This window comes from Calonectris borealis, chromosome 10, assembly GCF_964195595.1.
Source record: "Calonectris borealis chromosome 10, bCalBor7.hap1.2, whole genome shotgun sequence".
Classification (NCBI taxonomy): domain Eukaryota; kingdom Metazoa; phylum Chordata; class Aves; order Procellariiformes; family Procellariidae; genus Calonectris; species Calonectris borealis.
In genome coordinates this window covers 24,868,953-24,887,624 of record NC_134321.1, presented here as the reverse complement: position 1 = coordinate 24,887,624, position 18,672 = coordinate 24,868,953, and the positions used below count along the sequence as shown (strand labels likewise).

The 18,672-nt window shown below is 42.0% G+C and overlaps 1 protein-coding gene across 5 annotated transcripts in view; it reads left to right on the top strand.

The window, feature by feature from the left end:
• BICD2 (BICD cargo adaptor 2) overlaps positions 1-18,672 on the top strand; it is a 101,236-nt gene that overhangs the window by 43,307 nt on the left and 39,257 nt on the right. For all 5 annotated transcript variants that reach the window (XR_012675112.1, XM_075159463.1, XM_075159462.1 and 2 more), the window contains exon 2: positions 5,271-5,483. Coding sequence is in view for 4 of the 5 variants with exons in the window: in XM_075159463.1 (XP_075015564.1) it covers positions 5,271-5,483 (213 nt within the window). In the remaining variant the exon portion in view is untranslated. The remainder of the gene's footprint in view (positions 1-5,270; positions 5,484-18,672) is intronic.

The following is an 18,672-nucleotide window of genomic DNA, read 5'->3' as shown; positions in this document are numbered from 1 at the left end:
GCTCTCCTCAGCATCACTGCTTTTTTTTTTTATGATAGTGGCATCCTAGTATTTTGTGCTATGCTAAACTGACCAGCCTCCATAAACCTCTTGTTTTCAGCAGTCTGGTTCAGGAAGTCCCAGAAAATATGGAAGCATAACCAGTGTACTTTGGGTGAATTTCCTGATTTTTAGGACCTGCTTCTGGCTAAGTAGAGCTCTGGAGTGACAGATCAAAGAAAGAGGCAAAGCAGCACTGTTCTGAATTTCCACAAGGCCTGGAGTCTTGCTTTTGAGCATGACTGTGATCAATTTTTGCATCTCCCGTATCACAGCAGCAGCTATTCTGAGAGAAGCACATAATTTGAAACTCTCCAAAAAATGTTTCGGAGGTTCTTCACGTTACATGTTATCGGTGAACATCCGCACATGAAGGAACTTTTTGAAAAAGGTTAGGTTTAAAATCTTAAGAATCTTGTTAAGAAGTACTTGATAGCTTAACGAATATGGTAATCTTCAAGGAATCAGGAATACTTTCTTCTCAAAGCTTGGAGTTTTATATGAAAATCTTAATGTGATGGGTTTCGTGCAAAAACTATCTGCTTATCTGTAAGATGATTGAGATTAGATTCCTCCTGCAAAATACACAGATGAATCTGTGTAATCATCAAATCTAGAAGAAACTTCACCTTTTACTGAGTCTGTCTTTTAGAAATTGGTACTTTAAACCTGATTTAAATGCAGTGTGATCCAGGGCTTCATTTGAAGTGAGCTGGGTTTGACGATTTTATATAACAGCTCAGTTATTGGATGAGTCTGCCTCACCCGTTTGCTGTCCAAATTCCTTTTCCCTTTCGTGATTACTGTTGAAAGCTTTGAATTCTTGAAATTTAAGACATCATCGGCTGAAAATTAAATTTGTAGAAATCTCCTTGATTTTTAGCAATTAGATTTTCTGGGCTATTTAAGAATATGGTAGCATGTGTTTTCTAATTGCTTTGAGTCTGCTGATGTAAGTAATGCTGCAAACATGAAAGTTGATTTAATAGCATTTTGGTTGATGATACTTATTTTGGTAAACCTTCATCAGCACATTATGGTAAAATTCCCATTGGCTTCAGGGGTGCCATAATTAGCCCTTGGGCCGCATTCCCTAGTGTATTTGGGGGAGGAGGGCTGAAGGACCACATGTACTGGTATGGCTGGTAGGGGATGGCAGCTTGACAAGAGAAAACTTGTCAGGGTTTCAGTTGATCTGCAGCTTCGCAGCAGCTTCAGCAGCAGGTTATTAGCAATAACTGGTAATTAGCATCTGAGTAATTCGGTGCATTTCTCAGGGCTTGGCGTGTGCTCCTTGCTGCCTTGCGGGGTGTACTGCCCTCGCACCACGTAACTGCGAGCACCCTGGCTGAGAAGTGTTTCATGTTCACTTGGTCCAGAGATAAATGGCTATACAGAATTTGAGGTTGTGTGTGTTTGGGGTGGGGGTTGGTTTTGGTTAGTTAGTGTTAAAACCAAAGGAGGGCTTTCCATCTGTCTCTCATGCAGCTTTCTGAAGAGATAGGTAGAAGCTCATCGCACCTTTGTCCAGCAGTGTAAAGTGTTTTCTGATGTACCGATGAGCGCATCTAGCTGAGCAAGTAGCAAGATAGCATTTTGGTTCATGAACTCTTTGATTTTGCTTTTGACCTGATCTTGGGAAATCTGGAAGAAGGGAACTTCAATAGTCCCTTAATATTAGTATCTTTTTGTAATTCCTTGAGGCAGCTGTTTGGCAGAACATGGTGCTCTGCAGCCCTCGCATCCAGCAAGGTGTGTGCAAATGAGTTGTCAGAAACTCATTTATTTTGTGAAGAGATTATACTCCAAAGAGTATAATTCTGATATAACTGTGAACAGTGTTATTCCCTATTTTGGTACCTTAGTAGATAGAAATAGAGGTTTTGGAAGAGGAGGAAGAGCAGAGTAACTTTGACTTCTATTTGTGTTTTATATAATGTTAAAGCAAAAGTGGATGGGTAGATGCCGGACTTCAGGGCATGTGAAGGTTTATGGGTTTCATGTGTATCAGTAAAAAGTCAGTTTTCCTTTTAATACCTTGATTTAAAACAGGCCTGGGCTGTAGCCATGGAAGGTAATTGCATTGCCCTGTAATTTTGCACAATTTTGTTGAAGTTAAATTTCCTGTTCCACACAGGCTGTTGCAATCATGAAAATGGCTTGTAACATGAACATACAGGGTCGTTTCTGAGTATGTACGAGATAATGAAGCTTGGTTAGAATGGAGGTGCTTTTTAAGTGTTCCCTTATAAATCCACCCAGATGGAATTGTTCCAGGCTGCCTGTCCTGATGACCATGTCTCTTAAGAAGGCTTCTTGTGTTCTGTGTAGTATCACAGTCCATTTACTCGTAGTTCTGTACCCACCTTCCTGACCCCGGGCAGTAATACCATCAAGCTAATGATAGGGTTTCTGTTGAAACTTCACAAGCTTGCTGGTTGAGCGCAAATAACAGCCTTGCTGTGCAGAAGTAACTGGAGCCCAGAAAGAATAGCAGCATCCTTTGGTAGGGGTGATCCATGAGCTCGTTTCCGCAGTTGGTCTGTGTGAGCTGACATCTGCAGTTCCCGATCGGTTGGGTTAGTCTTGCCATTCGGGACAAGCCGTAACAAAAGGCAGTTTCTAAAAGGGGACTCTGACTGTCTTAGGGCATGGAAAAATCCTCTCAAACATAAAAGTGGTGATAGCTTACTGAACTTCACCTCGCCTTTACCAGGGAATAGAGGGGTGTGATGGAAGTCTCTACAAACAAGGAATGATTGACAGGGGATCATGGAATAACAATATACCTTCAAGTCTCTGAACAAAAATACATTCTCTTTTATGAAGACGTGGGAAACTTGTAAACTGACAAAAAACTGTCATGTAAGAGTATGATTTAAAATACAGAATTTATTGTTGTAGGATTTTATTGAGGCAAAAAAATGCATAAAGCCATGGAAAAATAAGGGGATATTTTACATGGGTAACTAAATGTTAATAGCTTTTCCAAATTTACATTAAGCATTCTGCTTCAAGACTTAAGGCAATCCCCAGCTCTGGGAGGTTATGGGGTTTCTTGCACCTTTCCCTGAAGCATCTGGCATTAGCCTCTGTAGAAGAGAGGATATTGGATTAAAAAAAAAAAAAGCCCAGTCTTGTACGCTATGCCAGTTTCCGTGTTCAAATATTCTTTGTCAATAGTGGCTTCTGCAAAACGATGATGTTCTCTTTTCAGTTATTAAAGAAACCCAAGGCCTAGCATCTGCATCAAAAGTTTTAAGAGCAAATGAGTCATTGTTCTCAAGAATTTCTCCCTTAATGGTATTACCGAGTTCCTCGATTGGATTATGCTTGGACTCTGCTGTCTGGCTGATCAGATGTGGCTTTGAGTATCCTGAGCTTCAGTGTGCTCTGCGTTGGCATCCCGCTACCAAGAAAATGGTGCCACTTCATTGGGCAAATGGATGCCCAGAATCCCTTTCTCTGTGTCAGAGATGCAGGTCTATAAAAGGTGGATCTTAATTCTTTATGGAAAAAAGATAGTGTCTTTGAGAAGCTTGTGTATTTTTTGCTATCCCTTTAACATTTATGGAGATCTTGGGTATTAGGCTTTTAAGCTGCTTTGTTGAAACTCATTTGACAAGGACTTGCACAGATGGGGCTTTACTTTCTGTCTGAAATGTGACGCTTTTTAATTTCCCCTGGGTCATCTCAGTGAATCTGACTAGAATTTCTTCAATGGATATTTGTCTCCTGTATCTCTGACTTGCTTATATGAAATAAAATTTAGTCTGATAGGAGCAATATGTGGGTGTCTTTAACTGTAGGCAGAGCTAGCACATTCAATCATCTGTTTCAGCCCTGGTATATTCAATAATTACTGTACTATTAATGTGTCTGGTCTAATCGGCAGAAGTAATAAAATACTGAAATCTGCTTCTCTTCAAGGCAGATTTTTTTTTTGTGCTGACAGTATATTTCTGAAGAGCTAGCAAAAGATGATTAATTGAAAATGTAATGCATGACTAGACAAGGAGTTTTATGAGATGCTGATCTGTCCTTGACCTGGCTTAATGCCTGCTATTAATTTTGGCTATGAAAACCTGCCGTATGGACACTGGCATCCCAAAAGGTGCTGTGGCACCTGAAAGCTCCAAATACATCTTGGATTGGATTGTGGTACACACATGCAGCAGTTAATGAGATTAATGAATGCTATCTTTTGACTTTGGTCTATCTGCCAGGCCGTGTGCTGCAAATACATACCCACTTAAAATGTTCAACTCTTTGCTTTATAACATCTATTAGTGAGAGCCACTGGCAGGTTTCTTAAACGCTGCAGTCCAGCGGCTGGGGTGTCTGTATGGGCTGCTTGCTCATGTGTTGGAGAACACTGCTGCTAGGAGCATCGCCTGGTAGAGCGTCAAGCAAAATGAAAACCTCCCAAAAAAAGCAGGAGGAGGTGAAAAATGAGAATGACAGGTCTAAACAGAGGCACGCTATGCTGGAGAGGTTAGATCTCCGTGACCTGTCTCTAATTCCCTTCACTGGCGCGCTGCTAGAGATGACGTCCCTGAGAGTAGGCAGCAGAGCTGGTTGGATGAGCGTCCGCTGACCTACTTCAGCCAGAATGACCCACGTTAGCTTAACCTGGTTACGGAGTAGCCCTGCTAACCTCGCTTGCTTATGGCTACAGTGGGTTAGCAGGTTTGAGGGGGCAGTAATCTCCAGCGATGAGCAGCTGAAGGTGGTGGTGTGTTTCTTTGGTGTAGCTGGATCAGGAAGAGTAAGTGTGCTCCCAGCCTAAGAAATTGAACAGGCTGCTAATACTAAATCTGTTTTCAGTGACTCAGTTTTTGCAGAAGTGAGTCTGACCCAACTGTAGAGAATATGCGCATGCAGAAGTGTCTGGTCATCTTGCAGTTGTCTCATGAAAACCAAAGTCTTGCTTTAACAGCAGACTCAAATCAATACATTGTTGTTCCCTCCCACAAGAGTTTATATGAGGTTCTACGTAAGTATCCGATGCATCACAAAACACTGTTTGGGTGCTGCGTGTTACTTTCAACAGCCCTGTGTTGGCCACTTGATAGCATTTAAAGGTCTGATCCCAGAAGAGGAGGGTGTAGGAAAAGGTTGCATTGTTTTGCATCAAAGAAATAGGAGGGTAAATAGTTTCAACTATTTAAAATGGAAGTTACTTATGCAAAATTCTGGGTTTAATAAGATTTGTTTTCTGACTGTCCTAGGCTTTTGGGCAGGCCCATACTAACCACAAGAAGGTAGCAGCAGATGGAGAGAGCAGAGAGGAGACCTTGATTCAGGAATCGGCTACCAAGGAAGAGTACTACATGAAGAAGGTTATGGAGTTGCAGACGGAACTGAAGCAGCTCAGAAATGTCCTTGCCAACACCCAGTCTGAAAATGAACGCCTTAATTCTGTTGCACAGGAACTGAAAGAGGTGAGTGAAGGTGCACAGTGCGCACCACAGCTTGTATTGTGGTTATGTTTTCTTGTGCTGTGTAGCCAAAATGAGTAATATTCTTGAGCTGATCCATATCTGCTTAATACTGGCAGCTGCTAAGCTGGGTTGTCTCGCTGAGACTTCAGCAAGGTGTTACAGCCAGTCGAAGCTGTAATTCAACAGTACAGTAAATCCAGCTTTCTGGCTCCATCCACTGAACCAGCCTGTCATGGCTGCAATGGTTCTGACCCAGTACAAATTCACTCTGCCTTGTTCAAATACCTGCTAGTTCTGCAGTAACCACTGCATTGTGTCCTAACTCGTTTGACAAACACGTGACGGCGTGTCTGGGCCATGCTGGTGCTGTGGGTACTGCACATCAGCACCCTCAGTCTGAGAAGTGCTGCCTTAAAAAGCAGAGGAATCTGTTTAGTCCAAGCACAGAGATGCTTTGGATGTACTTTTTCTGCCTCGCTGCCAATACAGATTTTCTTGCTGCAAAATATTTGGGGCGTAATTTCCCCTTTTATCACTTTTTCCACTCTAACTTCTAAGGATGTGGAAGCATAACAAAACACTGAATTGCACAGGAGTAACAGTAAAGTTTATAGTCTTGTGTTTTCTCTCATGAAAGTGATGACTTCTACTTTTTCATAGGTTGCTTAACTTACTACCTTGAAGTACCTTTCACGTTTTATTGTTTTAGTATTGAAACTGCCTATTTCTGAGGGGAAATCATTGCTGAAAACTTGACTGAAAAAGTTTAATTACTTACGGAATCTGTAGCTCGGCAAGAGTCTCTGTGGCACAGATGCAGAAAAGATTGTTTTGAGAGCTCAAACCATTGCTTAAATTTAGACTGGATAAAAGTTACAGAGACTGTAAACCACAGATGGATGTGGTAAACAGTCCGCAATTATTATTCACGAGCTTTCTTGCACCTTCTTTTGAAGCGTTGGGTACTAGTCTTGTCTGGCCCTGAGATGATTGACTGGCCTCCCTTGCCAGGAGGGGAGGTTATCTAAGAGCCCACGTCTTAATCTCGACGTACTCCATGTGACCACAGCTGAAAATCAGAAGTGTCTGATGTAACTTCTTTAGGAACAAATATGTGGATAATATTTGGTGGTAAAATTCATGAGGAAATGTGCATTACTTCTGTGAAGATGTGGGGGTTCAATAGTACCTCTCTTTGGGGTGCGACACAAAAGGAAATTTATAGGGCAAACTGTCAGAGGTGATCAAACAGGCCAGTCGAGCTCTCCTTTAATTTCATGGGTCCTGGCTGTGGGATAACAGAGCTGGAATCAGGCCATGTGCGCTGCTTAGGCAAGGAACCAGTCCCTGCAAGCACACACAGCACTCTAGTCTTTATTTCCTAACCTTTAAGAACAGCTTAAAGGAAAAGCTCCCCACCCCAGAGGCAGCATCGTGTCCGTAACGGATTCCAAACGCCGCTCAAAAGCGTGCTGATCGGCAGATTTCAATCCAGCTCCCTCCGTCACTGCAGCTGAAGGTGATTTTTCCTTCTAGATACGCCATGTTTCAGCCATCTTTGCTTGGAGCTGCGTTTTGCTTTACACAACCCTCGGATGAGCTGTCAGTTTGCAAGGCTTTAGGGTGGGTTTTTTCTTGTGCTTTGTCCTTCCACCTCACCCATGCACCCTTGTGTGCAAACACGCTTGTGTGAGATGGACCCCAGTGAGAACTGGGTCCCCAGTTCAGGAAGAGGGAAAAGTGGGTGACGTCAGGTTTCTTGTGAAGATTTTCTTTTTTTTTAGAGACTTTTTTTTTAAGCTCTCTTCTGCTGAACAGGGGATGATGCATTGGTGTGGGATTCTTTTCCTCTGAAGATGCCTATTTGTGTATTGCATTTTGGTTTGAATTGCCTTATAATTACTGGTAGGGAACAGTGAGGCAGGGTGCGTGAACAGAGGTATCAGCCTTCTCCTGGCCCACAAAAAAGCCAAGTTAACATTGGCCGTCTTGAGGGACTTGGCTTTTCTCTTGTACAATGCATCAGAAAGTGGCAGAAGTTCAAGTAGTTGCTATTTCACCATTGTTGTCCAGGTAAGTGGAAACAGGAGGATATGCACAGGCCTCCTGTGATGATTTATAGATCTAATAGCAAATTTAATTTGAAAGTGTTGTGTGAGAGAAATCAAGGAGAACACGTTACAGCTGTTGCAAGCTAGTGAGCAAGATAAACAGCGTGGTTTTCCCCAGTCCCTGTTGCTGTGCTTAGCTTTAGCCTGCCTTGTGGTAAACGTTTTATGTTGATATTAGTCCAAGGAGACTCTGTGCTGTGAAGAATGCTGCTTTAGTCTGAAAGTGTTGAGGATGAAGGTGGAATGTGATCTGCTGTTTTATACTGTAGAGACATAGTGGAAATTCCTTCCTTCATTTTTTGTGACTGCTGATGAAAGAAAAAGTACTGTGGCTCTTCTCCATCTTGTTGTAGAGAATGTTTGTAGGCAGATCTAGTCTTTATAGTGTGTATTTTGGAAGTCCTGTATTATTGCTTATTGAGAGAACTGACTTGCAAGATGTCTGGGAGAACAGGAAACTTTACTTCCATTGCAACTGTTCTGGATTTGATCCAGATAAGAGGAAGGATGTGGAAAATGCTTGACTGTGTGTTCTCTGGCCAGGCAGAGGGCTCCTCCTGTCAAAAAAAAAAAAAAAAAAAAAAAAAAAAAAGTCAGGAAATCAACTGAGGCTGAATCTCTGCTTTATTTTTAAAGCAGATTTGCTTGTCAGGGCTGGCTGCAAAAGTTTTTATCTGCTGTTTTGTAGCTATCTGATAGGATACAGAGTTTTACTGTTGCTGGGGCTTTTTTGAAAAAAATCTATTCAATCCTTAGTAGTGGCACAAAGAAGATGGTCAAGTGCATCAGGCAGCAGCTCCTCTTGAGATGCTGCTGGCAGTAGCGGCAGGGGTGGGTTGAAAACAGATGTTGATCCACCTCGGTTGGAAGCGCATTCAAGACTGCACATTTAAGATGCCGTCATTCCTTTCGTGTCTTCTCAGGACACTTGCACAGAAGCAATGAGTTGTTTTTGGAAGAAGAGTGGCATTCGGTACACCTGGAGTTGCTGTAGCAGACACAAGTGGTTTTGACGCTTTCAGTTGAATTATCTAACTTTGGCCTGTTGAGACAGGCTGACAGGGTGGTTACCGATGATGAGTTTTACTGCTGTCATTAACTAGCTCAGCAGCTCCTGTGTCCTGGAAGAGTCACTGGAAGGAGTAATTGCTCCTGAGTAATTGCTAATTGCAACTCCTTTTTAAACTTTTTTCATCTCTCCTGTGTTTTAGTGGCACCAAAACAGATTTCATAGGGTGACTTGGCTGTGAAGTCATGAGGTAGCCGTGCCCAGTATAGAGCTGAAAAATAAATGAGCGATTATTTCCCAGAAAAGTACAAGGTGTTCTGATTATGTGAACTAAAGAAATATATATATTTTAATGCGTGTGCTTTTATACATTAAGAAAAATAGCTGACATGACATGGTGCGATATAATATGTACAAAATAGCATGTTCTAAAAAAACCTACAAGTTATCAGCAACATATGAGTAATTTTATTCCTCCAAGGCTATAAAATGGAAGCTGTTTTTCTGAGGCTTGTTCTGAAGAAACTTTCTTGTTCTGCATTATTGTGTAATAGGCTTTATTAAGAAAGTGTGTGTCAATCTGAAGGACGATGAACATCACGCAGTTACCTGCTCCTGCTCGGCGCAGGGGACTCTCTCCCTCTTTTTTTCTGTTGATAATGCTGGGATTTTCAGGTCTATGTCGAACACAGACACACAATTGTTTATCCTGGGGTGTTTTTTTGTTTCTTTCTAACCCTAGAGAAAACACATACCCAGCACGTAGACGTCTATAAAAATCTACCAGTTTTATCCCTCAGTCCTGTTCTCTTGCCTCGCATTGGAGGAATTGGTCATGAGTTTGTTTTTCCAGAGTCTCAAGTGACTCTAACAACCCCCATGCTCTAGTCAAATCCTGTAAATAATTTCCTTAACTAAGTTTTTGGCTTATGAAGCTCACCCATACTCTCAGAGTAAACCTAAAAAACTAACCAACCAGCCCTGGCTTCTTTATTCTTCACTGAAGACTTACAACTTGGTCTCTGGTTGTGGGTAGCCAAATGCTTCACTGAAGGACACACAGATAATTGCCAGCACTCTGATTAGAACAGCTTCAAGTGGAAGCTGATCTGCAGTCACTGGAAACATAAGACGCACTGTATTAGATCAGGTCACTTCGACCGTGACTGCCTTACACGTGCCGTAACGCAATTGCTTGCAGTCATCTCTCCATATCCTTGGACATAGCAATATTACAGCTGCTTGTGTCAGCTTTCTGGGCCCCGCAGTTAAAACATGCGAACAGAGGTGGAAGAGTCATTGCTGGGAAGCCCAGGACACAGCCTGTTCACGATATTTGACTGTTTTAATTGCTAGCAAGTGTTTATTTTTCGGAGCCAGTATTTTCACTGTGGTAGGCCATTAAGTTGTTTGTCAGACGTGACGCTGTCTGCTCAGAGCGATGATGGCTGACAATTCTTCTATAAATACACAGTAATCTGATTGCTGAAGTTCTCCGGGTTTCCTTAACATCGTCAGTGAAGGAAGAGTATTCCTAAAGTTATGATTACACTGATCTTTCCCACTAGGATTTACAGCTAAGATGCTGAATAGTCCTTCGTGTTCTGTTTCTCCCTCTTGAACACACTGGCAACCTATGCAGGAAAATGCATGACAGATCTCCCCTGCAGCCAGGGAAGGAAAGCCTCCATGTTCTGTGTTCCCTAAAAGCTGTATCCTGATACATAAACCATGCTTAAAGAAGACATGGGTTTTATTATAGCAAAGAATAAGTGGAAACAACATTTTGTCATGTTCTAAATTACAGGCCGTGTACTACTGGTAAGTGGCCAAAAGTGTGTTCAAGTAGTTTATTACAGTGTATTGTAGATTTGAAGTCCTGTGGTTCATGTAGTCTGAGCTGTATTTCTGTATCAAATCAAGAGGGCTCTTTCTTCCCTTTTTAAATAAGGAAGGGATTTCATTGATGCAATGAAATCATAAGAAATTCTCAATGTTATTGCTGTAATATTTCTGGATATGTTGCAAAGGTCAAAGAAACTTGAGGTAATGCTAATCATATAGCAAAAACATGCTTCTGTACATACTTGCATGGTGTAAAGTAAACCACCTTCCGCATTCTGAACAGTGTCTAATCTGTAATGCTGCATATATAGACTAACAGCTTAGGAAACGGAAAGTGCTGAAAGATTTATTGTCTTTCATGATAAGAATCTTGGAGAAGAAAGGAAGAAAAAATTACTTGATCTCTAGAGGAGTTCATTCCAAACAGAAAGGACAGAAGCAGAGGAGGATTTGCATCTTCTGGAAGCAGAAGTGTGAAGAATGGAGAAAGAGGTCGGAGATGTGAATGGCATTAAAATGGTGTCAAATGCAGAAATGGGGAAAAGGCACATTTTTCATGGAGAATATGACTTGGAGCAAGGGAAAGGAAGGTGACTTTAGTGGTAATATGTGGATTAATTGGAGTGAAGGAAGCTGAAAAGTTGATGGTAGAATTGGTTGCTGTGGAGCAAAGGAGCTTGGAGTTTTGGCAGTGTAAGAGTTTTGGTTGCACTGAAGGAAGGTGTACATAAAGGCTTTTCTAGAAACCTTGCCTCTAGGATGGACAGAGAGTTGGAGACCCCATGGAGGCAGCATGAATTGAGAGAGAAAGCCGTCATGGTCACCAAAGAAACAGGAGCAGGGTTGTTGATCTAGAGAAAGAGATGAGAAGAAAACAGAGGGCTGGGGTGGGATGTTGACAAAGAGCAAGGAGCGAGCTCCTTTTGTTTGAGGAGCTAAACCAAAAAAAAGTCATCTCTTCATTGCAGAATATGGTGAGCTTTCCTAGAAAGCCTCTGTAGCAGGCCTTTATGGGTGGCTTTTATGCTTCAGCCTTGTATACCAAATGAAGCTGCCTGAGTGCTGGTGTAACCACCAGTGCAATCCAGAGGTAGCCAGAGCAGGAGAGGTGGACATGGAGGCATTTGGACCAGTTATACAGTCAAGTTGCTAGGCAAAAAAAAAATACAAGCAAGCAGAATTGTGTGAGAGCACTGAGTGCTTTGCAAAAACTTTTATAAAACCAGATTGTAGGCTGGTGAGTCATGGAGAAAAGGATATTTTGTTTTAAAGGAAAAAAGAAAAAAGGTAAAAAGCACAGCATTTACCCTGGTCTGCCTGATGAGTTGTGAAGTGTGACCTTCTGAGGGTTGCTCTGCTCGGTCATGTTGTGATTGTCCGGTCCACAGGAGTGGCTGCAGGGTTGATATCGCACGTCACTTACTGCCATTCCCATACGTTGTACGGGAAAGGCTGCAGGAGGCAGGTGCATCTGCACAGTCTTTTTCATTCTGAAAGCTTGTAGAAATCTGTGTTTATCAGCACTGAATTTGGGAGTAAGGCAGCAGTGTGACATGGCTTTCAGTGTAATGCTCTGGGGATAAAGATGGTTCTCCCCCATTTCTCCTTGTTCAAGGATCCCGTGGCAACCCTTAACTTCTAATGGAAAAGCCTCTGAGCACAAAGGCTCTTGCAGAGCTGATGACCTGTGGATTTTTCAGTCCATTCTGGGCCCAGGTGTAATGCTCAAATAATACCCCACAGCGGCGTACAGAAGATATTCCTTGATTCATTGCTGGTTTTTTGAACTTTGCATATAGAAGCATATTTAAATAATGCTAAAATACACTGAAAGAACTGCATCTGAAGTGAGCAGTGTGGCTGGAAATCAGCTGCTAAATGTGCTCCACATGTAAAAGTGGCTGTTTGCAGATTGGTAAAGCTCTGTTTATAAAAGCAAAGCAGTTGATGAGCCTGTTTCTTCAAGGCACTGAGTCCATAACATTTAGTGTGCAGGACTGGATTTCTTGTCGTCTAATGACACAATGTGTTGAAAGAATTAGAAGGGTCACAGTGTGAATAGCTTTGTTTTATTTTTTTTAAAAAAACTGTCTTTTGTCCAGTGCAGGAAGTTCAAAGGCGGCGATAACGGTATGATAGCGGCACGCTGCTGCGTGCTGGCTCAGCACATTGCAGATGGCTGCAGATGGCAGCTGTTTTCTTCCCACCTCTTGATTTCCACCGACGTTGATTTTTATACTGACAGCTTCCTTTTTTTTTTTTTTTAAAAGAATGATGAGAGCTGAGTATTTTTACAAAGAGGAAGTACTGCATGTCGTTTGTATCCATTTGAAACGTAATAAAAATCCATTCCAAAGAAGATGAATTGTCGTGGAAATTCAGTTGATGTGCTTTGCACGTATTCAAGGAGGCATCTGCTCATGATTTCTCTATTGTTGTTGTGCACTGTGCACTGATATATTCAGACGAAAGATGTTAATAGCAGCGTTTCTCGTGCTGTAATGGCTGCTGCCTAGAAACTCAGTGTCCAAAAATGAATTAATACGGAAAATGGGGGTGTTGAAAGTCATCATTTGAACACTCTGTATTTTCAGATTTCAGATTTTAAAGAAATATTAAAATAAATTCATGTTCTTCTGACATTATAAAACTCTAAATATGATTCTCAAAGTTTCAGTTAACAGTTAAGACTCCACAATGCTCTATTGCTTGGGAATTAACCTGATAGCATGCTTGCTGGGGGATCTTTTCATTCTTGTGTTATAATTAAATTGCTGGGTGCCTATCGGTGCTGCAGTAATAGCAGGATGAGTCTTTCTCTTTAGTCATGGCTCCTCACGACCTTCATTACGACCTTTAGTCTGCCCAGGGTTTCTGACTAGCATGAGCAGTGGAGGGAGAGAGTCTCTTGTATGCAGCTATAATCTTCTAACAGATGTAAAATCAATATGCACAATTGGAAGAGTAGCTGGAAACACTCTAATTGTTGAAACAATGGCTTGAAGTTACTTTGCAAACTATTAATGAAAGAGGTTTGTTCTCTCTCCTCCCCCCCCTTCCTCCCCCGGCTGAGTGAAAACTTCCTCTTTGCTGGTAGTGTGATTTTTAGGATTCAGAAGCAGGGAGATTGCTTCATTTCACCTGTGCTTGGCACTGCTTCCATTAAAGTAGGTGACGCTTGGCAATCTGTCCAAGCAAGATTTGTTTGGGTCAGACAGGCATTTTTTGAAAATAGGACGTATTTTTTGAAAATTGGCATGTACTACAGTATGCCTTAAAGCACTACTGTAATATGCTTGGGGAAAAAAAATCCTTTGCTTCACCTAGTAGTTCTATGCTGATAGACTGACTCAGAACTGCATCCTGAGATTTATTTTCAAGTCACATAGGGTAGGTTTTAAGAACGTGGCTTGTGACAAAACATCGCTGGGGCAGAAGTACAAAGAGCCAGCTAAGGGGATGTGCCTGTAGTATCAGAAATAACATTGCTGTGCTGTTGGTGCAAAAAATCCATTCTTTTTTTTTTTTTTACCCTATGTTTTGTTTTTCAAGTTTAGTTTTGATGTACTTTACTGATATTCCTCTTTATCCTTTTTCTTAGGTGAAATAAATTTGGGGTGATAATGTATCAATTCTCCCTCCTCAGCTCCCCTTAAATGCCCACTGGATCATCTGCAGATGAAGGAGAAGGTCCAGATTTTTTTTAATTGACATTGCTTAGTATTCTCTCCCTTTATTTCATTAGTGACTGTAGCTAACTCATTAACCCCTGCTACTTTTTAGCGTTTGATTCCCCAGAGGGAGGTGTCTGCTGCTTTAAAAGTTGAGCAGATGAGAGAAACCCAGGGTAGCTGGCATTCCCCTGAACCAAAGCTACCTGTCCTTTGTGTGTCAGACTGGCACTGGTCTGAGCTGTTCCTGATGTAGCCAGGACTGAAGGGGAAATACTGAACAGAATAACCTGGTGTTGAGTAATTGCATGCAATGAAACCAAGCTGCTTCTGCATGGGGTAGCTTAGGTCTGGAAGCTGGAGAGGTATCCTTGGTATTTCTTACCTGGGTTATCCTGACCCTCCATTGCTGCAGAGATTGAGAAGACGACTGATTTCAACCTGATAAATAACTGGTTTGGATCTGCTTTTTGAAAATACGTAAGGAAGTTCATGGTGTTACAGTTGTGTGGCCAATATGAAAATAGTCAGCAGCTCTAGGAGCGATATTTCTTAGGACAGCTTATGGCTAACTAGCAATACATAGATAGTCGTGTCAGCACAGGCACTGACAACTGCTTCCAAGAATTGGATGCCACCACTTTTACTGTCATGGTATTTTGCCCTAAAATGCAGCATCCAGAATGGAGACTTGCCCTTTTTGTGTCTTAATGATGGCAGTGTATGTTCTGGTGATTATTCTAACAGAACTGATCTTCACAATGTCTTCGCCACTCGAGTTCAGAGGAACTTGGACAAAAGCTCTTGTGGGAGGAAAAACTAGCATGGAGTCAATGAACATAGCTTTTTTCATGACAAAGGGACTCTTCTGTTTTGCTGCTACCAGTTTTGTCTACATGTAGATTTTTATACAGTATAATTTTAGCGTGATTTAGCAAAACAGTTCTTAGGAAAATAATCCTTTTTTATAGAAGAGAGGGCAGTGTGTTACTCTTATATGGCCAAAGGTTAATTTTTTTTCCCTTGCTTTATGGAAATACAGGTCAGTGGCCTTATAGCAGGCACAGAGCATGCACTTTGAGTGTGAGTGGACAAAACAGTGTCTTGCTAATTACTGGTACACAACTTCAGTGTATCATATTCTGTGTGCAGAACTTGGCTGCTCCATCCAAAGCGTGTCCTGCAAGGAAGAGGTTGCTGTCGCATAAGTACATTCGGAACAACTGGCCCTGTTGTGGTTTTGGCTTTTCAAAGCCTCTTGTAGCTGTAAGGTAAGAGTTGAGAGACAAAGGAAATCTCTGGAAACAGCATTTAGTCATTGTTTGACGAAGATCCAATTGCTGTGTCCCCACATCTGTTTATTTCTGTAGAATACAAGCTAGATGTAACACACTGTCTGAAGTACAACTCTGAAAAGATTTCATCATTTAGTCATAATATATATGAAGTAACTGTATTAAGTCATCAGAAAGTTATTAAGTCTGTCCTAGTAAGTGGTAAACAAGACTGCTGCAAGAAAATCCGAGCTGCTTGGGTCCTGCTCCTGTTGTAACCTACAGTTCGTCTGTTGGAAAACAGAAATGCAGGCTGTAATACGGCAGCAGCTGGGGTTATGCCCATACTGATCTCCCTCTACTGTCCTTGCTTTCCATCCCTCTTCACTTGATCCTTTTCTCTCACCAGAGGTTCTGCCTCTAGTTTAATGCAAGTTATACACAACAACTTCATTAAAAAAATTTGCACTAGAGACACTTGCAATTCGTGCAATCCGTTTGCAAGTCGGTGTGTTGTGTGTGAAGCGTTACTAGAAAATGTTGCTGCTAGATTAGAAAACAACAACTTTGAATTGGGAATGCTGAGTGATCCCAGTTTGGCAGCATGAACCGTGCTAGAGCCTGACTATGCTGGTGTTTGGAGCTGTTCCTGCAGCCAAACAGATGAAGACCCTGGCTGAAGTTGGCTGTTTGTGTGATTGAAGACTGATAGGACTCTGCCTTTAGCAGATCCTGCTGAGGAAGAGGAAGAGTTAGGATGTTTTTTATCCAGAATCACAGTGTAGAGCTTACTGCATCCATCAGTTGTGTGGCTTCCTACAGCTGACGAGTGCTCGAGTGTTTCTGACCGCCCCAGGCAGCAGAGGGAAGGCTGCTGCTTCCAAACGCATAGGTGGACCTGGCAGGCGTTCCTGTGAGTTGGACCGGGGATGGGAGTCACTTCATGACTTGTACCATGTATCTCTCGTCCTTTGGAGCTGCCAGGCATCTTCTTCACCTCTGCTGTACTCCAGAAGGAGTGCTATGCCTGAAAAGGGAAAAATCTCTGTTTTTTTTTTTATCCAGCCTCCGTAAGGCTTCTATATGACACTGTTTAATATTACACCATTTTCCTTTATTCCATGGCATTTTCTATAAAGAAGTACCACTTCCATAATCTAAATGTAAGCAAAATCTTTCATATGCCTCTGCTACTTATAAAGTGATACCATAGGTATCATTAATTTAGATAGATAACTCCTTTGGGATTTAGTTCATTAAAATTATTTGAAGTAGTGATGGAGCTCTAAGCCAGTGGTTTTGAGATGATTGTATCTCAGTAGGACTGGGTAGTGTAAACTAAGCACTTTCCACATCCAGGAGGTGTGGCACCTTGTGAAAATAGGCCACTAATGCTGGGAGTATAAATTTAGCCAAAGCTTTCGTCTCATGCTTACATATAAATTAGGTATGGCCAAATTAAGTCAGTAGGAGACCTCTAATCTTTGATAGCTGTACTAACTTCAACACTTTGTCAATATTATTCTAATTGTAAATTCTTTTAAGTCTGACAGATTTGTGGTATCTAGTGCTGAAGTTGCATAAACTTGCTCCTGGCCTGCTGCCATAGTATGCTAGTGTTAAATCTGCCCAAGACAGACTGTCACCGCTGAAAACAGTTAATGGCAACTTCAAAATAGGCCTTTAATATTAGAGTAAGAAATATGAGTAAGAAAATAAATGAGCCTCCAACAGACCTTGTAACACAGGAGGGCAGGCTTTAATTAACACGAGAAACTTGTACTTTCGATTATTGAAAATATGTGGTTTGTGGACATTTCTGATGAGGCAAACTTAACGTGGATTCGCAAAGGGACATAACAGCAGAGTAAAACTGCAGTTTTGGACTGCAGGCACGAAACACAGCACAGTGTAGAGTAGTTCTTCCATAATATCATTGAAGTGGGAGCTTTTTGGTCAATAAGTATCACTGATTAACAGAAGGATGTTAAAATCAAAAAACAAAAGTACCAACAAAAAAAAACCTTGACCAGGGAGAAGAGCATTTAGAAGTTATCAGTGGGCTAGAAAAAGTGGTTTATGGAAATACTAAAACATTAGACTTGTTTTAGCTTGGTTAGGGACAGACGAGACTATTCAGGACATCAACTGCTGTGATGATGAGGAAAGGTCTGATGGTGTTAGAAGGGATTCCCTGCCGCTTTCCCACCAGGGTCGCCAGCTCGTCACTGCTCCTGTCCCGGGGCTGTTCTGTGCTCTGCAGGACTTCCCGGCTTGGCAGGGGCTGGGGCACGGGGCGTGCGGGTGCAGCGGGCTCACCCTGCGGGGCCAGAGTTGGATCGGCTCCCTGGGAGAATGACAACGCATGGGTCCAGCAGACAGGGAATTGGCGCCTCACTGAAGAAGTCCCTGTTCTGACGAGGGCTGTTGTGGATATATTGCGAGCCATATTCCAGCAGCATGGTTGCTCTTGAGAGGAGGAGTGTCTTCATGAAACCAGAGATGTAGGCCAATTTCTAGGCAGGGAAATTGGTCTGGTTTGAGTTTGCCACCAAATTATCGCAGTAGATCGCATGTGTTTGACTCTCCTAAGACATCTGGTGCGTTAGAGGAGTCTGGAGTACATGCTTCAGTTGGGAAATGAAGCTCTGAGAGCTTTCAAGGATCTGAAAACAATTTCAGCAAATTACTGTTTCAAAGTTTGCTTTGTGATCTCTTGTTCTATATCTCCTTAGAGCCACCACAGCTTCTCCAGGCAGAGCAATATCTCACTTGTAGGTTTTATTGCTGTTTTCTGTTAAGGAGTGCAGATATAGGGGATGACTGATTTTGGTTATTAGCTTTTAATAAGCAGTCTCAATCGGAAATATAAAAAACTATGTTTGATGTCACAATATACTTTTTTTTAAATTAAATGTGACTTAGAGCTACTAATAGAAATACTGTTTTGGTACTAGTTCATTCCCTTAAGCGTGGGCTGCAGACAAAACTGCAGAAGAGGCAGCAAAGGCTCTTTATGCTTCCTATGTCAGTTTAGTTGGTTTATTGTTCATTTTGTTTTCCTGGAAGCATGCTTTATCTTTCCAGTCCTTTGCTAGTTTGCATCCACAGGGAGAATTACTGTGGAGCTTGAGTTCAGATATTCCCGAGGTATATCCGAGTTCAGCTATTCCCCAGGGAGCAACATCCTGTGCCCTCCCAAACCTGGGGGAATGACGGGCAAGCCGTTGAATGCAGAGGGCTGTTGTCTCAGTTACTGAGCTCTTTTCTTCCTTCTCC